Source organism: Lepidochelys kempii, chromosome 28, assembly GCF_965140265.1.
Source record: "Lepidochelys kempii isolate rLepKem1 chromosome 28, rLepKem1.hap2, whole genome shotgun sequence".
Lineage (NCBI taxonomy): Eukaryota > Metazoa > Chordata > Testudines > Cheloniidae > Lepidochelys > Lepidochelys kempii.
In genome coordinates this window covers 4,938,204-4,958,297 of record NC_133283.1, presented here as the reverse complement: position 1 = coordinate 4,958,297, position 20,094 = coordinate 4,938,204, and the positions used below count along the sequence as shown (strand labels likewise).

The 20,094-nt window shown below is 66.7% G+C and overlaps 2 protein-coding genes across 7 annotated transcripts in view; one reads left to right on the top strand and one right to left on the bottom strand.

Moving 5' to 3' along the window:
- Positions 1–234: 234 nt before the first annotated feature.
- CLDN15 (claudin 15) lies at positions 235–9,064 on the top strand. Of its 5 annotated transcripts, none has more exons than XM_073326734.1 (5): positions 239–744; positions 6,013–6,177; positions 6,815–6,896; positions 7,003–7,113; positions 7,792–7,909. In XM_073326734.1, exons 1-5 carry the CDS (start codon positions 528–530, stop codon positions 7,886–7,888), a joined length of 672 nt encoding a protein of 223 aa, XP_073182835.1. In that variant the 5' UTR covers positions 239–527; the 3' UTR covers positions 7,889–7,909. The 5 variants fall into 5 exon arrangements, with proteins under 5 accessions (XP_073182833.1, XP_073182835.1, XP_073182832.1 ...); XM_073326733.1 differs by lacking the exon at positions 239–744 and adding an exon at positions 768–1,613; XM_073326732.1 differs by lacking the exon at positions 6,815–6,896 and having other exon boundaries at positions 235–744; positions 7,792–9,064.
- The window catches only part of LOC140904235 (dnaJ homolog subfamily C member 3-like), a 26,290-nt gene continuing 14,629 nt past the window's right edge, over positions 8,434–20,094 (bottom strand). The window contains exons 9-12 of one of the 2 annotated variants that reach the window (XM_073326690.1): positions 14,300–14,420; positions 12,946–13,078; positions 12,257–12,405; positions 8,948–11,683 (exon numbers count right to left, since the gene is read on the bottom strand). In XM_073326690.1, coding sequence (XP_073182791.1) covers positions 11,541–11,683; positions 12,257–12,405; positions 12,946–13,078; positions 14,300–14,420 — 546 coding nt within the window. In that variant the 3' untranslated portion in view covers positions 8,948–11,540. Of the gene's footprint in view, positions 11,684–12,256; positions 12,406–12,945; positions 13,079–14,299; positions 14,421–20,094 lie in introns of both variants that reach the window. The other variant, XM_073326691.1, reaches the window with a different exon arrangement.

The following is a 20,094-nucleotide window of genomic DNA, read 5'->3' as shown; positions in this document are numbered from 1 at the left end:
TGGCTCTGGGAGGGGAGTGGGGGCTGGTGGGTTAGAGCAGGGGGGCGGGCTGGGAGCCAGGACTCCTGGGTTCTCTCCCTGGCTCTGGGAGGGGAATGGAGTCGAATCTAGAGGGTCAGAGCAGAGGGGGCTGGGAGCCAGGACTCCTGGGTTCTCTCCCCGGCTCTGGGAGGGGAGTGGGGCCTAGTGGGTTAGAGCAGGGGGGGCTGGGAGCCAGGACTCCTGGGTTCTCTCCCCAGCTCTAGGAGAGGCCTGAGTCACGTTCATAGCTGGGGGGAGGGGAGACGCCCACACACAGCGAGCCAGAGATCCACGCAGACGGTGCGCAAACCCGCCCCCCAGGCCCAACTCTCACACCTACCCCGCCCCGTTAGCCGTTGCTCGGCCCCGTTATCCCGCCCTGACGTCAAGAGGCCGCCTCTGGTTTTACTCGGCTGGCCGCTCGGGGCTGAGCCATCCGCCGCTCGCCCCAGTCCCCGTGCGCCCCTGCCCGTGCGCTCCTGCTCCCCGTGCGCCCTGGGCGCGCCATGGCCGCGGCGGTGGAGGCCGGGGGCTTCTTCCTGGGCTCCTTTGGCTGGGCGCTGCTGGGGGTGACGCTGCCCAACAGCTACTGGCGGGTGTCCACGGTGGAGGGCAACGTGATCACCACCTCCACCCTCTTCGAGAACCTCTGGCAGAGCTGCGCCACCGACTCCACCGGCGTCTACAACTGCAGGGACTTCCCCTCCATGCTGGGGCTGACCGGTAACGGGGACCCCCCCCGCCCCGCCCTGCCCTCTGCGCCCCGGAGCCCCCCCCCGCTGCAGAGCCGGGACCCCCTTCTCCTCCCCGTGCGCCCTGGGCCCGGAGCCCCCCCCGCAGAGCCGGGACCCCCCTCTCCTCCCCGTGCGCCCTGGGCCCGGAGCCCCCCTGCAAAGCCGGGACCACCCCCTGTGGGCCCCGGGCGCCTCCTGACAGCTGCCCAAGCAGATAGTAAATCGGGGAGAGGGGCTGAGACTCTGCCCCCCGCCCCCGCCCCGGGAGTATCTCGGCCCAAACTGGAAACGCTCTTAAGTAAGGCCTAGAGGATTGGGGTGGAGGTAGCTTGGGAGCCAGGACTCCTGGGTTCTCTCCCTGGCTCACGTTCATAGCTGGGGGAGGGGGGTCGCCCACACCCAGCGAGAGCCAGAGATCCACGCAGAGGGTGCGCAAACCCGTCCCCTACCCCCCAGGCCCAACTCACGCACCTACCCCGCCCCGTTAGCCGCTGCTCGGCCCCGTTATCCCGCCCTGACGTCAAGAGGCCGCCTCTGGTTTTACCCGGCTGGCGGCTCCGGGCTGAGCCATCCGCCGCTCGCCCCAGTCCCCGTGCGCCCCTGCCCGTGCGCTCCTGCTCCCCGTGCGCCCTGGGCGCGCCATGGCCGCGGCGGTGGAGGCCGGGGGCTTCTTCCTGGGCTCCTTTGGCTGGGCGCTGCTGGGGGTGACGCTGCCCAACAGCTACTGGCGGGTGTCCACGGTGGAGGGCAACGTGATCACCACCTCCACCCTCTTCGAGAACCTCTGGCAGAGCTGCGCCACCGACTCCACCGGCGTCTACAACTGCTGGGGCTTCCCCTCCATGCTGGGGGTGACCGGTAACGGGGACCCCCCCGCCCCGCCCTCTGCGCCCCGGAGCCCCCCACCCCGCAGAGCCGGGACCCCCTCCCCTCCCCTCCCGGTGCGCCCCGGAGTCCCCCCGCAGAGCCGGGACCCCGCTCCCCTCCCCGTGCGCCCCGGGCCCGGAGCCCCCCCCCCCCGCAGAGCCGGGACCCCCGCTCCCCTCCCCGTGCGCCCCGGGCCCGGAGCCCCCCCCCGCAGAGCCGGGACCCCGCTCCCCTCCCCGTGCGCCCCGGGCCCGGAGCCCCCCCCCGCAGAGCCGGGACCCCGCTCCCCTCCCCGGTAGCCCCGGGACCGGAGCTCCCCCCCTGCAGAGCCGGGAACCCCTCCCCTCCCCGTGCGCCCCGGGTCCGGAGCTCCCCCCCCGCAGAGCCGGGACCCCGCTCCCCTCCCCGTGCGCCCCGGGCCCGGAGCCCCCCCCCCCGCAGAGCCGGGACCCCCGCTCCCCTCCCCGGTAGCCCCGGGACCGGAGCTCCCCCCCTGCAGAGCCGGGAACCCCTCCCCTCCCCGTGCGCCCCGGGTCCGGAGCTCCCCCCCCGCAGAGCCGGGACCCCGCTCCCCTCCCCGTGCGCCCCGGGCCCGGAGCCCCCCCCGCAGAGCCGGGACCCCGCTCCCCTCCCCGTGCGCCCCGGGCCCGGAGCCCCCCCCCGCAGAGCCGGGACCCCGCTCCCCTCCCCGTGCGCCCCGGGTCCGGAGCTCCCCCCCCGCAGAGCCGGGACCCCGCTCCCCTCCCCGTGCGCCCCGGGCCCGGAGTCCCCCCCGCAGAGCCGGGACCCCGCTCCCCTCCCCGTGCGCCCCGGGCCCGGAGCCCCCCCCCCGCAGAGCCGGGACCCCCCCTCTCCTCCCCGTGCGCCCTGGGCCCGGAGCCCCCCCCCCCCGCAGAGCCGGGACCCCGCTCCCCTCCCCGTGCGCCCCGGGCCCGGAGCCCCCCCCCCGCAGAGCCGGGACCCCGCTCCCCTCCCCGTGCGCCCCGGGCCCGGAGCCCCCCTCCCGCAGAGCCGGGACCCCGCTCCCCTCCCCGTGCGCCCCGGGACCGGAGCTCCCCCCCTGCAGAGCCGGGAACCCCTCCCCTCCCCGTGCGCCCCGGGTCCGGAGCTCCCCCCCCGCAGAGCCGGGACCCCGCTCCCCTCCCCGTGCGCCCCGGGCCCGGAGCTCCCCCCCCGCAGAGCCGGGACCCCCGCTCCCCTCCCCGGCAGCCCCGGGACCGGAGCTCCCCCCCTGCAGAGTCGGGACTCCCCTCCCCTCCCCGTGCGCCCTGGGCCCGGAGTCCCCCCCCCCCGCAGAGCCGGGACCGCCCTCCCCTCCCCGTGCGCCCCGGGCCCGGAGCTCCCCCCCTGCAGAGTCGGGACTCCGCTCCCCTCCCCGTGCGCCCCGGAGTCCCCCTGCAGAGCCGGAGCCCCCCCCCCCGCAGAGCCGGGACCCTGCTCCCCTCCCCGTGCGCCCCGGGCCCGGAGCCCCCCCCCGCAGAGCCGGGACCCCGCTCCCCGCCCCGGGCCCGGAGCCCCCCCCCGCAGAGCCGGGACCCCGATCCCCTCCCCGTGCGCCCTGGGCCCGGAGCCCCCCCCCGCAGAGTCGGGACCCCCCTCCTCTCCCCGTGCGCCCCGGGCCCGTTGCTCCCCCCCTGCAGAGTCGGGACCCCCCTCCTCTCCCCGTGCGCCCCGGGACCGGAGCTCCCCCCCTGCAGAGTCGGGACTCCCCTCCCCTCCCCGTGCGCCCCGGAGTCCCCCTGCAGAGCCGGAGCCCCCCACCCCGCAGAGCCGGTACCCCGCTTCCCTCCCCTCCCCGTGCGTCCTGGGCCCGGAGGCTCCCCTCTGCACAGCCGGGACCCCCCTCCCCTCCCCGTGCGCCCCGGGACCGGAGGCCCCCCCCTGCAGAGCCGGGACCTCCCCCACCCCCTGTGGGCCCCCTGCGCCTCCTGACAGCTGCCCAAGCAGATAGTAAATCGGGGAGAGGGGCTGAGTCTCTGCCCCCGCCCCCTCCCCGGGAGTATCTCAGCCCAAGGTGGAAACGCGCCTAGAGGATTGGGGTGGAGGTAGCTTGGGAGCCAGGACTCCTGGGTTCTCTCCCTGGCTCCAGGCGGGGAGTAGGGGCTGGTGGTTAGAGCGGGGGTGGGGGTGGGGTTGGGAACCAGGACTCCTGGGTTCTATCTGTACTCCTGCCATAGGCTCCCCCCTGCCTGAGTTTCCCCCTCCGTGCAGTGGGGCTGGACACTTAAGAGCTGAACGGAAAGAAAGCCCCCCTGAGCGGCTGGGTAGGGGTCGCCAGCCGGGCTGGGTAGGGGTCGCCAGCCGGGCTGGTGAGGTGCCCTGGGCCGGTGCCCACTCCCCAGCCAGGCGCGCACGGCTCAGCCCCGGCGCCAGGGCGAACGCCGGGAGCCTGGCCGCAGGCCCCGGGCCCTGGCAGGTGTCCCAAGGGGGGTGGAAGCTCCCGACGCCTTGGGGCTTGGTGCCCGCTGGGCATCCCCTGCCCTCACACCCGCTGCCAGGCGTCTGGACCCTGGGCGGGGGGTTGGCAGATGTGCTCAGGGTGGTAAGAGTTACATTTTGCGTCCAAACAGGGTCCCCCCGACCCCACAGATGGGAGAGAACCCAGGAATCCTGGCTCCCAGCCCCCCTGATCTAACCCACCAGCCCCCACTCCCCTCCCAGAGCCGGGGAGAGAACCAAGGAGTCCCGGCTCCCAGCCCCCCCTGCTCTGACCCACCAGCCCCCAGTCCCCTCCCAGAGCTGGGGAGAGAACCCAGGAGTCCTGGCTCCCAGCCCCCCCCTGCTCTAACCCACCAGCCCCCACTCCCCTCCCAGAGCCGGGGAGAGAACCCAGGAGTCCTGGCTCCCAGCCCCCCCCCGCTCTAACCCACCAGCCCCCACTCCCCTCCCAGAGCCAGGGGGAGAACTCAGGAGTCCTGGCTCCCAGCGCCCCCTGCTCTGACCCACCAGCCCCCACTCCCCTCCCAGAGCCAGGGAGAGAACCCAGGAGTCCCGGCTCCCAGCCCCCCTGATCTAACCCACCAGCCCCCACTCCCCTCCCAGAGCCAGGGGGAGAACTCAGGAGTCCTGGCTCCCAGCGCCCCCTGCTCTGACCCACCAGCTCCCACTCCCCTCCCGGAGCCGGGGAGAGAACCCAGGAGTCCTGGCTCCCAGCCCCCCCTGCTCTTACCCACCAGCCCCCACTCCCCTCCCGGAGCCGGGGAGAGAACCCAGGAGTCCTGGCTCCCAGCCCCCCCTGCTCTGACCCACCAGCCCCCTCTCCCCTCCCAGAGCCCGGGAGAGAACCCAGGAGTCCCGGCTCCCAGCCCCCCTGATCTAACCCACCAGCCCCCACTCCTCTCCCAGAGCCGGGGAGAGAACCCAGGAATCCTGGCTCCCAGCCCCCCCTGCTCTGACCCACCAGCCCCCTCTCCCCTCCCAGAGCCGGGGAGAGAACCCAGGAGTCCTGGCTCCCAGCCCCCCCTGCTCTGACCCACCAGCCCCCACTCCCCTCCCAGAGCCAGGGAGAGAACCCAGGAGTCCTGGCTCCCAGCCCCCCTGATCTAACCCACCAGCCCCCACTCCCCTCCCAGAGCCGGGGAGAGAACCCAGGAGTCCTGGCTCCCAGCCCCCCTGCTCAGACCCACCGGCCCCCACTCCCCTCCCGGAGCCGGGGAGAGAACCCAGGAGTGGGGGACGGTGGGTTGGGGGGGGTCATGTTGTGAAGTTCAGTGGATTTGCCCCCTGAGTGGGGGGAGAGCGCAGCTCCCCACCGGGGCCCGTCCCAACCGACCACCGCTTCCCCGCCCCGTGGGCCGCTCCGACGGGAACCGTCCCCGGTCGGGTCCCTGCGCCGGCGCCGTGTGGCCGAGTCCACATCGCATTTGCGGCCCGGTTCTGGGTTCAGGTCTAGGCAGGATCCAGGCCAACAGGGCCCGGCTCTCGGGGGATCTGGGCGGCGCCCGGGCCAGCGGGGGCCCCCGATGCCCGCCGAGACCCACCGGCGAGGCGGGTCGCGCTCACATGAAGCCACCGAACCGGCGTCTGGACCGTGTGAACCCCGCTTCCCGCGCCGGGTCCACAGGGATCTGGGTGGCATGCGGGTTTTTTTACCCCGGTCTGGCGTAGATACCTGAGCGCCCCCCCCCCCCGCCGCCCCCGTCCTGGTTGTATTGACCCTGTCAGGTAGGGGGCGAATCCCCCGAGTCCCATTGTAGATGGGGAAACTGAGGCACGCGGAGGTCTCGCTCTTCCGCGGCGCTTTCCGCTGCTCAGTTGCAAAGAGTTCGGGTTGGCCCGAAGCCCCGTGGGTCTCCCCTCTCCTAGACCCAGGGCGGGGGGGAGAGGGGCAATGCACAACTTCTCAGCTATTCAGCCCCCCCCCTCCTCCTTGTACCCCCCCCCCCCCCAGGCTACCTGCAGGCCTGCCGAGCCCTGATGATCACAGCCCTGCTCTTCGGCTTCCTGGCCATCGTCTGCAGCGTGGTGGGGATGAAGTGCACCAAGGTGGCGAACGGGAACCCCGCAGTCAAGGGGAAGATGGCGGCCGCTGGGGGCTGCATGTTCATCCTGGGGGGTGAGCGCCTTGCAGTGCCCCCGATCCGCCCCCTGGGGGGCAGGGAACAGCCCCAGCGCGGGGTGCCTTGGCCATGCCCCCGGTCCGCCCCCACGGGCCCTGGAACAGCCCCAGGGTGGGGTGCCTTGGCCATGCCCCCGCTCTGCCCCCTATGGGCCCTGGGGGGCAGGGAATAGCCCCAATGTGGGGTGCTCTGGCCATGTCCCCGATCCACCCCCGATGGGCCCTGGGGGGCAGGGAATAGCCCCAATGTGGGGTGCTCTGGCCATGTCCCTGATCCACCCCCGATGGGCCCTGGGGGACAGGGAATAGCCCCAATGTGGGGAGCTCTGGTCAGGTCCCCGCTTCGCCCCCGATGGGCCCGAGGGGGAGGGAACAGCCCCAGGGTGGGGTGCTCCGGCTATGCCCCCGATAGGCCCTGGGGGGCAGGGAATAGCCCCAATGTGGGGTGCTCTGGCCACGTCCCCGATCCGCCCCCGAGGGGTCCTGGGGGGAGGGAACAGCCCCATGGTGGGGTGCCTTGGCTCTGCCCCCGCTGGGCCCTGGCGGGAGGGAACAGCCCCGGTGCTGTGCACCGGGGCGGTGGGGGTCGCGGGCCCGCCCCCCGAGGCGCTCACGTCTCCCCTCTCCCCCCCAGGGCTGTGCGGGATGGTGGCGCTCTCCTGGTACGCCTTCAACATCACCCGCGACTTCTTCGACCCCCTCTTCCCCGGCACCAAGTGAGTCCGGCGGGCTGGGCTGGGCTGGGCTGGCCTGGGGGGCAGCAGGGGGGGGATCCCGCCCCACGGCCCTGACCCCCCTGCCCCCGGTCTCTCCGCCCTGCAGGTACGAGATCGGCCCGGCACTGTACGTGGGCTGGAGCGGGTCCCTGCTGGCCATCGTCGGGGGCGGCTGCCTCCTGGGGTCCTGCTGCACCCCGTCCTCGCAGGACAAGAGGTAACGGTGGGCAGGGCCCTGTGATCCCGGGGCAGGGCCTTGTGATCCCGGGGCAGGGCCCTGTGATCCCGGGGCAGGGCCCTGTGATCCCGGGGCAGGGCCTTGTGATCCCGGGGCAGGGCCCTGTGATCCCGGGGCAGGGCCTTGTGATCCCGGGGCAGGGCCCTGTGATCCCGGGGCAGGGCCTTGTGATCCCGGGGCAGGGCCCTGTGATCCCGGGGCAGGGCCCTGTGATCCCGGGGCGGGCCCTGTGATCCCGGGGCAGGGCCCTGTGATCCCGGGGCAGGGCCTTGTGATCCCGGGGCAGGGCCCTGTGATCCCGGGGCAGGGCCTTGTGATCCCGGGGCAGGGTCCTGTGATCCCGGGGCAGGGTCCTGTGATCCCGGGGCAGGGTCCTGTGATCCCGGGGCAGGGCCCTGTGATCCCGGGGCAGGGTCTTGTGATCCCGGGGCAGGGCCCTGTGATCCCGGGGCGGGCCCTGTGATCCCGGGGCAGGGCCCTGTGATCCCGGGGCAGGGCCCTGTGATCCCGGGGCAGGGCCCTGTGATCCCGGGGCAGGGCCCTTGCCCTGCAGCAGAGGAGGGGTGGGGGGAGCTCCCCCCAGCCCGGGCCTGGTGGCCCCCAGGACTCCGGCTGGGCGTGCGTGTGACCCCAGCCCTCCCCGTTGTGTCCCGCCAGTTTCCACTACGCCCTCCCCAAGGCCGGCCCCAGTCGCCTGCGGAGAGGGTCCGACGCCAGCACCGGCGGGCAATACGGCAAGAACGCCTACGTCTAGGGGTGGGGACGGGGGGGGGGGGACACACACCCACCCCAAGTCCCCCTCCCCCTCTCCCACCCTGCACCGGACTCCGCCGCCCCCGGCGCCTGGCTGAGCCCCGGGAACCGGAGAGGGGCAGGACCGTTTGACGACTTGCCAGGCCAGAAGACTCCGGTCGGTCGCCACGCCAGGATCCGAGGGGGCGAGCAGCGGAAGACAAAAAGAAAAAACAACCCCCAACCCCCCCCCCCCCACAATGTCCCTGCTCATCTGACTGGGGGGGGAAGTCCTTCCTGACCCCAAAGCCCGTGATCGCTTGGACCCGGAGCATGGGAGCAGCCAGGCAGCTGGAAAGAGGGGTTTCGGGCCAGTGTCTCATCTGCAGCTGTGGCCCATCCCTGCTGCCTCGGAGAAAGTTGGGGGGCGGGGGGGGGGGACAGGACCAAGATGCACCTGGCTCATTGGGCACAGCGGGAGGTGGAGTGGGGGCTGGGCCGGGAACCTTCCTGACCCTAGCGGCAACCCCGTGAAGCCCTGAAGCATGAGTCTAGATTCGCGCTTCCCGGTGCAAAGAGGAATTTTTCAATGAGAGTTTTTTTCCCCATGGGAAAAGGCCGACGCACGGAAAACGAAACTGTTTGCGGAAGGGGTCGGTTCCGCTTCATTGCCCTGGGTTTTTTTTTTGGGGGGGGGGGGACAGGGGGGATTTTTGTTTTTTTAAAGAGGGTCAGAAAACGTCAAAAGGGGGAAGTTCCACGGTTTTGGCTGGAAAGGCCGATTCTCGTTCAAGTCCAAGCGGAGACAAAACGGGGAGACGCTGGCGTTTTCGATGAACTCGATCGGCAACCGCTCGGCTCCGGAACGTGGCTGCGATTTCCCGGGGGTGGGGTGGGGTGGGCGTGTTGATCATTTCCCCCACCAGCTTGAAAACCCGCGGGGGCCCAGCGCTGCCGGCGGACCGGCTTGGAGGGGAGCGGCTCGGTCCCACCGGGAAGCGAGGGCGGCCTTCCCCGCCCTGGTCGCGCGCCGTGGGGCTGGGCCGTTCCAGGAGGCGCAGAGGCGGCTGGAGTCTGCCGCAAACTCGGCACCGCGCTCTTCGGCCGCCTGGAGCTCGCGGGGGGCCGGGGAGAGGCGGACGTGCAGAGCCAGACTTTCCCGCCTGTTTTGTACAAAATAAAGGTGTTTGAACGCAAAGGCCCAGTGTTCCCTGGGGGGGAGGCCGGAGCCCCAGCTGGTGAATACGGTGGGGAGCTACGGTAAGCCGGGACTGCTGGGGGAGCAATGACAGGGGTGCGGCTTGGAGCTTGGGCAGGAGCGGCTGGGGCACGGGGATGAGTAAGGCCCGGGCCCCGGCTGATTTGCGGGAGCGCCGGCCCCTGGGTAGAATTGGGGGGGGGGCGGGGAACTGTGGTCCTGCCCCCTGGCCCAGTGCTGGTAAGAGCTGCCCAGGGAGCTCCAGCTCACATGCCTGGCCCCCCCAGGCCAGGGGAGAGTGCGGGGCTCCCCGGCCTGGCCAGGGGTGGGGTCTGGGGGGGGGGGGAAGACGAGGAGCAGGAGGTGCGACCCCAAATGTTCTTTGTGCCCAGGGTTCTGCTCATGCACTAAATGCCAGAGGTCCCCCCGGCCCCGTTTGCAGATCTTGGTCAGGGCCTTTAACCCCGTACTTGGGAGGGGGGCAGGCCTGTTTCATGCCAACAACTAACTCAAAGGCCTAACACACAGGTGGGAGAAAAGTTCTCGGCGTTAAAGAGCTACCCTTCCCCCTGGGCCAGGCAGAGCCAGAAAGTCACAACCAGCATCACACCTCCCCACCCCCTTGCAGGAAAAAGACACCAGAGCCCGGAGGCTACTAAGATTACCAAAGTTAACCCTTTCAGGCCTCCATAAAGAAGCAAACCTCCGTTCCTCCTCTTTCATCCCAGCTCGAGCAGGCCTGAGCCCAAAGAGGGAAAGGGAAAATGGGACCCTGTTTGCAATATGAACTTTAATCCCAACCTTGGGGGCGGCGCCTGCCACCCCTTGCCTGTGCAATGATTACAACCCACTCCTGAAAAGAAATCAATGTTAAAAATCGTATCTCTAAAAGAGCCAACGGGGGAGAAAATAAATCCAGGTCAGTTATAAAACGTCAGCGGGACCGACTGCACCGTTACCAGCCAGAGGGGGGCGGGAGCAAGCAGCACGGAGGGTGGGAATGATCGTTAACCGAATTAAAATTCCTGCTTGGCCTTTCATCAGCCCTGACAGAAATTAACAGAGTCCTCGTACAGCCAGGAGTAAAGAACCGCTTAGCCCACCGAAAGGGATGCGAAAAAGGGAAACATTAGCGGGGCTAGGTCTTTTTTAGCTACGCAAAGGCCTGGGAGGGGTTTTGCCAAGACGGGGAAACAAATTTTGTTTCTCTGTGAAAAATATATCAGGAAAGAGCCGGTTTTCCAGGAATTTGGGTGAGTTTTCACCAAGAGCTCATCCCTGTGCAAGGGAGATTTTCTTAGGGGGACAAAAGGCTTTTTTTGGTTCATTAAAAAAATACTAATAAATAATCCAGCACATATTTTTCCCCCAAGGGACTCTGATTGGTTTGTAAACCACACACATCGAGCAGAAATGGCTGGCTGGCTTTCACTTGCTTTACAGGGCTCCTTGGAGGTCGGCTCTGGGGGTCCCGTGCTCTCTCAGCCCCCCCGATGACGTGATGGGGGTGGGCTTGGAAAAAAGGGAGACGGGTATAAGAAAAATCTCAAAAAAAAAATGAAGAAATAAAAAAGTGGTTTTGTCTCAATTTTCCTGCAGGACAATTTCAATTTCCTAGCGAAAATTCAAAAGCCGACCGATTTTTGACTCGGACGTGCTGACATCTTCATGGGGGATGTAGTTCGGGCACCTCGTGCCCCCTTTCTGGTCTGTAGCCCAGATGCCCTGGCTGGACTACATCTCCCATGATGCACCACTGCCTCCGTGCAGTATGGGAGCCCCTGCTGCATTACTGGAGAGGCAGGCCAAGCCCACAGGAGGCATGAAGCCCCCTGAATGACAACTCCCATGAGTCCAAATTGAAAATTTTTCATTTTTGAGGCATGCGTTTGTTTTTCCAACCAAAGGCCGACGCATTTCCCAAAAAGTTTCCCTGTGGCAGACACCCCAGTCACACCCGGGGCCAATAATTCTCCTTTTGATGGGCAATTTCCAATCAACCCTCGCGCCGAACCTTCAGCGCAGACCGCTTTTCTCCTAAGCGTGCCTTGGGCGTTAGCCGTCGCACACCACAGACGAGAAGAGATTGAGAGGATCGGAATTCAAACTGATGCCCAGCTGGATGAAGGGAAAGCATGGGGGGCTAGGTGCATGTCTCGCTCCAGGGCCGAAGATGGGATGCACAGACGGAGAGAATCCAATTAGTTCTCCGGGAAATTCAGCATAGAAAGAGAGATCCTCGCAGGCCTTCTTGAGACACCATAGAGAGGCGGCAAAACCATCTCATTCTCTACCTCTCTGCAGGTCACGGGGAAAGTAAATGCCCCCGTTCCCAGCCCAGAAAGAAACGTGGCAGGACACATTTGACACGATGAGTGGGAGGCGACTCCGGGGCCCGTGCAGGAGTCTACAGGAGAGACCATCAGCCCCGGTCTCCCCTCGACGCGCAGTCCGGAGCTCTTCCTCCCGCCCCGAGCTAATTGAAGTGGAATTTGAAGTGAAAATTGCCAGAGCCGAAGGGGTTAAACTCAAAAGGCCACTGGTGGGGGTGCCCTCCCCCCCCTTGCTGGTTCTCGGGGTCCAAGGGGTCCTCTCCGGAGTCAAACTTCTGCCGCATGTCTGGAAGGAAAAGGCGTGGTGAAGCAGGGGATTCGGGGTAACGTTTAGGACCTGCGCCTACCCACTAGGCATTGCTCCCCACTGGCTGGGAAGAGATCACTTCTCCCAGGGCACTAAGGGGATGCTCCAGGCCCGGAGTGGGCACCTGTGGCCAGACATCAACCCCCAAAGGAGAGGCAACCCGGGTGTGTCTGGGGACTAAGGGGGGACCAAGAACATACAGAGAGACCGACACGGGGCCCCAGGAGAATGCGATTTCTCCGGGGAGGGTGTCTCCGCCTATAGGAACTCTTTCTTGGCTTGTCCCCACTAACCCGACCACCGCCCGGCGCTCTGTGCCAGGTGACTGACGGCTTCTGCCTGGCTTCGCTGTTTCTGGGGCTCCCTGAGCAGGAAAAGCCCCTCTCGGGAGTCTGATGTGCCGAGAGCCCCGGTGGGAAACAGGGGCCCAGTCTCGGAGACACTGGGGGACCACGTGGCCCTCGGAGGGTAGCTATGCCAGGGGCTCTTGGGTGAGTCTCGGGCACTCCACGCACCAGCCCGTCTGTTCGTCCACCCCCGGCCGGGCCTTACCTGGGTCTGTCAGGACCTCTTTAGCGGCTGCGATGTCGATGAACTTCTTCTCCGCCTCCTTCTTCTCGTCCTCGGACTGGAAGTTGTCGGGATGCCATTGCTGGGCCAGCTTCCGGTAGGCCTTGATGATCTCCTGCTTGTTGGCGTTCCTGGGGGTGGGGGCCAAGCAGGTGGTGTAAGAACATGGCAGCGGATGGGCCAAGCAGGGGCCCTGTCTACACTAGCCAGGCCACCGGAGAGTCCAGTTCTGGGGTCCCCAGTTCCACAAGGACGTCGACAAACCGGAGGGGAGGGCCGCAAGAATGATGAAAGGACCGAAAAACCTCCACGCTTTATAGCCCGCTCAGTCTGTTTAGGCTAACGCCGAGAAGGCGAAGCGGGAGGGGACCTGATCGCAGGCTAGAAGGACCTCCATGGGGCACCAAAACCGGGCTCTTTGATCTAGCAGACAAAGGTCGAAGAACCAACGGCTGGATGTTGAAGCGGGACAAAATTCAGACTGGAAATGAAGTGAAACTCTGGGCTCCGTCGTACCGATCCCCACTTCCTCATGGCCCGGGGCTCCTCAAATGCCTTCCCGTTGGGGGGTGGGTCCCACAAGCCCCCTGAGGGCTCCGGGCAGCCCTGGGGTCTGGCTGGGGAGATCCCATCCTGCTGGTTCAAACCCCCGCCTGGGAAATGACACCCACCTCCGGATCCCCAGGATCTTGTAGTAGTCCCGTTTCTTTGACTGCTTCAGCAGCTTCTGGGCTCTCTCCAGCCCCTCCTTCACCTCCTCGTTTTCCCCGTCAAACTCCTTGGCCTCCTGGTAATCCTCCACCGCTGTGAACCAAGCAGAGCTGCCTCACGCCGTGCCCCGAATTCCCGCACGGCGCCCTTCGCCGAGGAACCAGCCCAGAGCCGTCGCGGCCGACTGCCAGGCACGCGCCGCTGTTGGGGCTTGTAGTCCGGGCGCCTCGGGAGCCTGGTTCTCCTCTGTGGGCCGGGCTGCCCCCGGGGAACTACAGCTCCCAAGATGCACCACGGCCACAGAGTTCCCTTGGGCACTGCCTCTCCAAAAGCGGCGGTCATGGCGCATCGTGAGAGATGCAGCCCAACAGAGGGCATGAGGTACACTCCCACGATGCACCGTGGCCTCTCCTCTTGCTGAGCCGCAACAGTGCATCATGGGAGCCCCTGGCAGAGGGGTCTCATGGAAGGCGGAGTCTGTCCCGGGGGCCCATCCCAGAGGGAACGAGGGGAGCAGGACACCTCCCAGTACAGCTCCCGCCATGCCCCACTGCCCATCTGGAAGACTGTGGTGTGGGCCGTGGGAGATGTCCTTTAACCAGGCACCCCAGACTCATAAGGAACCCGAACTACAGTTCCCAGGAGGCGATCCCGCCTGTCTCCGCAAGGGATGACTGCAGAGCATCATGGGCTATGTAGTCCGACAAGGGCCCCCAGCCCCAGAACTACATCACCCAGGAGGTACCAGTTTTCATCTCGATTTCTGCCAATTTTTCTTTTTAAATTTTCTATTGAAAAATATGGACAAAAATACCCCTCCCCCTCGAACGCACTATACACCACACCACTCCCCTTCCTCAGCTGATCTAGAACCCAGGAGTCCTGGCTCCCAGACATGCACCCCCCCACCCTCTCCAGGATATGCCCCCAGACACACTGGCCCTACCCCACCTTCCTGTCAGAGCTGGGACAGGACCCAGGAGTCCCGACTCCCAGACCCGCCCCGTTCTAACCCCCTCGACGCCACTCCTGTCCCCGGCCTGGGATAGAGCCCAGGAGCCCCGACCCCCAGGGCAGTGCTCAAGCCGCTTGGCCGCACCGCCTGCCAGCCTTCCCCGAGGGCTGTGGCCAGAGCATTGCGGGTGGCTGGGAGGACGGGGCGAGACCGCACGGGTTGAATGCGGGGAGGGCGCCCGGCTCTCGAGCTGGCCCTGCTCCAGTCTCCTGAAGGTTCCCCAAAGGAAGGGCCGGTGACCGGGCTGCTCTCGCTCGGGCCGGCCGCCGGGCGAAGACCTCCGGCCGGCCGCGCCCTACCTCGCTGGAACTCCTCGTTGAGGATGTAGGCCTCGGCCCTGTCACGCAGGATGAAGATGTTGCGTGGGTCCCGCTGGTGAGCCTCCGTGCACACGTCGATGGCTTCCTGGGGCCGTTTGCTCTGTCGGGTTGCGGGGGAGAGAGGTGGGTCAGGCTGCGGCCGAGGGGCTGTTCCGCCCCTCTAGATTACTTGCACCCCAATCCCCGCCCAGCCTCTCTGGGACACACCCCACTGACCGCCCCCCCCCTCGCCCCCCACCATGCTCTCTGGGATGGGCGCAACTGCCCTCCTCCAGACATGCACCCCCACCATCTCCAGGACACCCCCCACCGGCCCCGAGACCTATGCCCCACACTCTCTGAGATATGTCCTCCCATCCTCTCTGGGATGTGACCCATTAGCCCTCCCAGACACGCCCCATACCTTCTGGGACATGCGCCCCCCACTCCCCACCGTCTCCAGGATGTCCCCCATTGCCCCCTTCTGGGCACGGTCCGCCCCCTCCCCAGACACACCCCCACTGTTCTCTCCACAACTGCCCCCTCTCCCGTAGGTCCGCTCTGGTGGGCGCTAGCGGCATTAGCCACAGAGGGAGCCCCTAGCGTGGGCACCGCTGCATTGCGGTGCAGGGGGTCTTACGCTGGGAAACGCGGGCGTCCCGGCGTGCCTGGGGGGAGACAGACACAGAGATTGCGCCCACAAGTTCCAACCCCAGCCCCGTGCCGGTGTGAACGGTCCCTGCCTCCCCCCGAGCTGGCAAGGGGTTTGCGCTTCCTCTCCCGTCCTGCCGTCGCTGCCTTGCAAACTCAAAACGAACGTGCCTTCCCTCCCGCCCAAGCCCACTAGTGAACTCGCGGTCCCTAGAGAGCTGGGCTGGGCCAGCTCCTTGCATGCATTTGGAGGTCCACCCTCACCGGCCCCGCTGCAATGCAGGGAAGGGTCATTTCTCCCCATTTCACCGAGGGAAACTGAGGCACGCAAATTCAAGGCACCGTTTTCAAAAGTGACGAGTTTGTGTTCAAAAAGACGAGGAGTCCGGTGGCACCTTGTTTCTGTGGCTACAGACTAACAGGGCTACCCCTGATTCCGAGTTCGTATTCAGCCCCCTTGGGGTGGGTCAATCACACAGCAGCTTTCGACCGCCTTGCCTTCGGCGACTCCCGCTCCGTCACGCAGCGAGTCTGCGGCAGCACCAGAAATCGAACCCAGGCGTTCTGATTCCCAGTCCAGCCCGTCAACCACAAGTAGGGCTCCTGGATCATTGGCCAGCCAAACTTTCCCCCTCTGTGACGAAGTGGGGAGTTTCCTTGTTTTTCCTATGGTTTGCATGCCGAGTGGGTGGGACTCAGTTTCCCTGGGTGTTGCTGGTTGACCGAGGGGATGGGAGAGGGAGTTTGTTGGGACACAGGACCGGCGAGGGAACTTGGGACCCCGGCCAATGGCCTGGAGAATGGAGACCCCAGCGACTGGTGACTGGGAGGCCCAGCTCGGGAGTCGCAGCCGGTTCTGGCCAGCGGGAGGACAATGGGCTGCGGAGAGAGGACCCCAGTGACCTGACCAGCCGGTTCCAGCCAGAGGGGGACAGAAGAGGGGGGCCCACGGCGAGAAACAGGCGTGCTGAGGCTCGGAGAGGTGCGGCTCCAGGAGGCGGAGGGGCTCAACCCCTGAGAGAGAGCGGACCCCCGAGAAGGGCTGTTTCACTGAAGGGGGTGCCCCCCACGGACCGCACGGGGCCCAAGTGTGGGCACAACCTGTGACTCCGTGAAACCCTCCACGAGAACACTGCGGGGTATTTTGGCAGGCCGAGTCTCTCCTTTCCTAGGATATTTTGCATTTTCCGTCGGAAAACCAGAACAATTTCAGTGCCGAAACTCAGGGGGGGAAAACGTCTAATTTTTCACCAGGAAAATAATCCCCGATTTCGGACCAGCTCCAACCACAGGCAGGAGCATCCAGAGCCAGGCCCACCGAGCGCGGGACAGGGGTGTACGGGAGCAACGGCAGAGACCCTGCTTCCTCCCGGACGCTTGGCTCGGAGCCAGCCTGTGGTTTTGGGAAGGATGCAAAAGAATTTGCTGCGGGCCTCGTCCTTATCGACCCGATTGCCAGCAGGGGGTGGGGCTTAGATCCCATCAATCACAGGCCTCCACCACGCCCCTTGACACGGAAGGCAGGTGTCGGGTGCAGGCTCTGGGCTGGGCTCTCTCTGCCCCCTGCTGGAGGGGACGGGCCTTGCTCTGTGTGTGTCCCTGCCGCCCCTGCCATCTTGGCACCGGGCGAGGAATCCGTGTGTACACAGCCCCAGCGCCCCGCCCCAGAGGTGGCCGCATCTCAGCCAGGGTGAGGAATCCGTGTGTACACAGCCCCAGCGCCCCACCCCAGAGGTGGCCGCATCTCAGCACCAGGCGAGGAATCCGTGTGAACACAGCCCCAGCGCCCCACCCCAGAGGTGGCCGCATCCCAGCAAGGGAAGAGGAATCCGTGTGTACACAGCCCCAGCGTCCCGCCCCAGAGGTGGCCGCATCTCAGCCAGGGTGAGGAATCCGTGTGTACACAGCCCCAGCGCCCCACCCCAGAGGTGGCCGCATCCCAGCAAGGGAAGAGGAATCCGTGTGTACACAGCCCCTGTGCCCCACCCCAGAGGTGGCTGCATCCCAGCACCGGGCGAGGAATCCATGTGTACACAGCCCCAGCGCCCCACCCCAGAGGTGGCTGCATCCCAGCAAGGGAAGAGGAATCCGTGTATACACAGCCCCAGCGCCCCACCCCAGAGGTGGCCGCATCCCAGCACCGGGCAAGGAATCCGTGTGTACACAGCCCCAACGCCCCACCACAGAGGTGGCTGCATCCCAGCAAGGGAAGAGGAATCCGTGTGTACACAGCCCCAGCGCCCCACCCCAGAGGTGGCTGCATCTCAGCAAGGAAAGAGGAATCCGTGTATACACAGCCCCAGAGCCCCACCCCAGAGGTGGCCGCATCTCAGCACCAGGCGAGGAATCCGTGTGTACACAGCCCCAATGCCCCACCCCAGAGGTGGCCGCATCTCAGCAAGGGAAGAGGAATCCGTGTATACACAGCCCCAGCGCCCCACCCCAGAGGTGGCCGCATCTCAGCACCGGGCGAGGAATCCGAGTGTACACAGCCCCAGTGCCCCACCCCAGAGGTGGCTGCATCCCAGCAAGGGAAGAGGAATCCGTGTGTACACAGCCCCATCGCCCCACCCCAGAGGTGGCTGCATCTCAGCACCGGGCGAGGAATCCGTGTGTACAGAGCCCCAGCGCCCCACCCCAGAGGTGGCTGCATCTCGGCACCGGGCGAGGAATCCGTGTGTACACAGTCCCAGCGCCCCACCCCAGAAGTGGCCGCATCTCGGCAAGGGAAGAGGAATCCGTGTGTACACAGCCCCAGCGCCCCACCCCAGAGGTGGCCACATCTCAGCAAGGGAAGAGGAATCCGTGTGTACACAGCCCCAGCGCCCCACCCCAGAGGTGGCCGCATCTCAGCACTCAGCGAGGAATCCGTGTGTACACAGCCCCAGCGCCCCACCCCAGAGGTGGCCGCATCTCAGCACCGGGTGAGGACTCCGTGTGTACACAGCCCCAGCGCCCCACCCCAGAGGTGGCTGCATCCCAGCAAGGGAAGAGGAATCCGTGTGTACACAGTCCCAGCGCCCCACCCCAGAGGTGGCTGCATCCCAGCAAGGGAAGAGGAATCTGTGTATACACAGCCCGAGCGCCCCACCCCAGAGGTGGCTGCATCCCAGCAAGGGAAGAGGAATCCATGTGTACACAGCCCCAGCGCCCCACCCCAGAGGTGGCCGCATCTCGGCACCGGGCGAGGAATCCGTGTGTACACAGCCCCAGCGCCCCACCCCAGAGGTGGCCGCATCTCAGCAAGGGAAGAGGAATCCGTGTGTACACAGCCCCAGCGCCCCACCCCAGAGGTAGCTGCATCCCAGCAAGGGAAGAGGAATCTGTGTATACACAGCCCGAGCGCCCCACCCCAGAGGTGGCTGCATCCCACCAAGGGAAGAGGAATCCGTGTGTACACAGCCCCAGCGCCCCACCCCAGAGGTGGCCGCATCTCAGCACCGGGCGAGGAATCCGTGTGTACACAGCCCCAGCGCCCCACCCCAGAGGTGGCTGCATCCCAGCAAGGGAAGAGGAATCCTTGTGTACACAGCCCCAGCGCCCCACCCCAGAGGTGGCCGCATCTCAGCACCGGGCGAGGAATCCGTGTGTACAGAGCCCCAGCGCCCCACCCCAGAGGTGGCCGCATCTCAGCAAGGGAAGAGGAATCTGTGTGTACACAGCCCCAGCGCCACACCCCAGAGGTGGCCGCATCTCAGCAAGGGAAGAGGAATCCGTGTGTACACAGCCCCAGCGCCCCACCCCAGAGGTGGCTGCATCTCAGCACTCGGCGAGGAATCCGTGTGTACACAGCCCCAGCGCCCCACCCCAGAGGTGGCTGCATCCCAGCAAGGGAAGAGGAATCCATGTGTACACAGCCCGAGAGCCCCACCCCAGAGGTGGCCGCATCTCAGCACCGGGCGAGGAATCCGTGTGTACACAGCCCCAGCGCCCCACCCCAGAGGTGGCCGCATCTCAGCACTAGGCGAGGAATCCGTGTGTACACAGCCCCAGCGCCCCACCCCAGAAGTGGCCACATCTCGGCACCGGGCGAGGAATCCGTGTGTACACAGCCCCAGCGCCCCACCCCAGAGGTGGCTGCATCCCAGCACCGGGCGAGGAATCCATGTGTACACAGCCCCAGCGCCCCACCCCAGAAGTGGCCACATCTCGGCACCGGGCGAGGAATCCGTGTATACACAGCCCCAGCGCCCCACCCCAGAGGTGGCCGCATCTCAGCACCGGGCGAGGAATCCGTGTGTACACAGCCCCAGCGCCCCACCCCAGAGGTGGCCGCATCTCAGCAAGGGAAGAGGAATCCGTGTGTACACAGCCCCAGCGCCCCACCCCAGAGGTGGCTGCATCCCAGCACCGGGCGAGGAATCCGTGTGTACACAGCCCCAGCGCCCCACCCCAGAGGTGGCTGCATCTCAGCACCGGGCGAAGAATCCGTGTGTACACAGCCCCAGCGCCCCACCCCAGAGGTGGCTGCATCCCAGCAAGGGAAGAGGAATCCGTGTGTACACAGCCCCAGCGCCCCACCCCAGAGGTGGCCGCATCTCAGCAAGGGAAGAGGAATCCGTGTGAAAACAGCCCCAGCGCCCCACCCCAGAGCTGGCTGCATCCCAGCAAGGGAAGAGGAATCCGTGTGTACACAGCCCCAGCGCCCCACCCCAGAGGTGGCCGCATTTCAGCACCGGGCGAGGAATCCGTGTGTACACAGCCCCAGCGCCCCACCCCAGAGGTGGCCGCATCCCAGCAAGGGAAGAGGAATCCGTGTGTACACAGCCCCAGCGCCCCACCCCAGAGGTGGCTGCATCCCAGCAAGGGAAGAGGAATCTGTGTGTACACAGCCCCAGCGCCCCACCCCAGAGGTGGCTGCATCTCAGCACCGGGCGATGAATCTGTGTGTACACAGCCCCTGCGCCCCACCCCAGAAGTGGCCGCATCTCGGCAAGGGAAAAGGAATCTGTGTGTACACAGCCCCAGCGCCCCACCCCAGAGGTGGCCGCATCTCAGCACCCGGTGAGGAATCCGTGTGTACACAGCCCCAGCGCCACACCCCAGAGGTGGCCGCATCTCGGCACCGGGCGAGGAATCCGTGTGTACACAGCCCCAGCGCCCCACCCCAGAGGTGGCCGCATCTCAGCACCGGGTGAGGAATC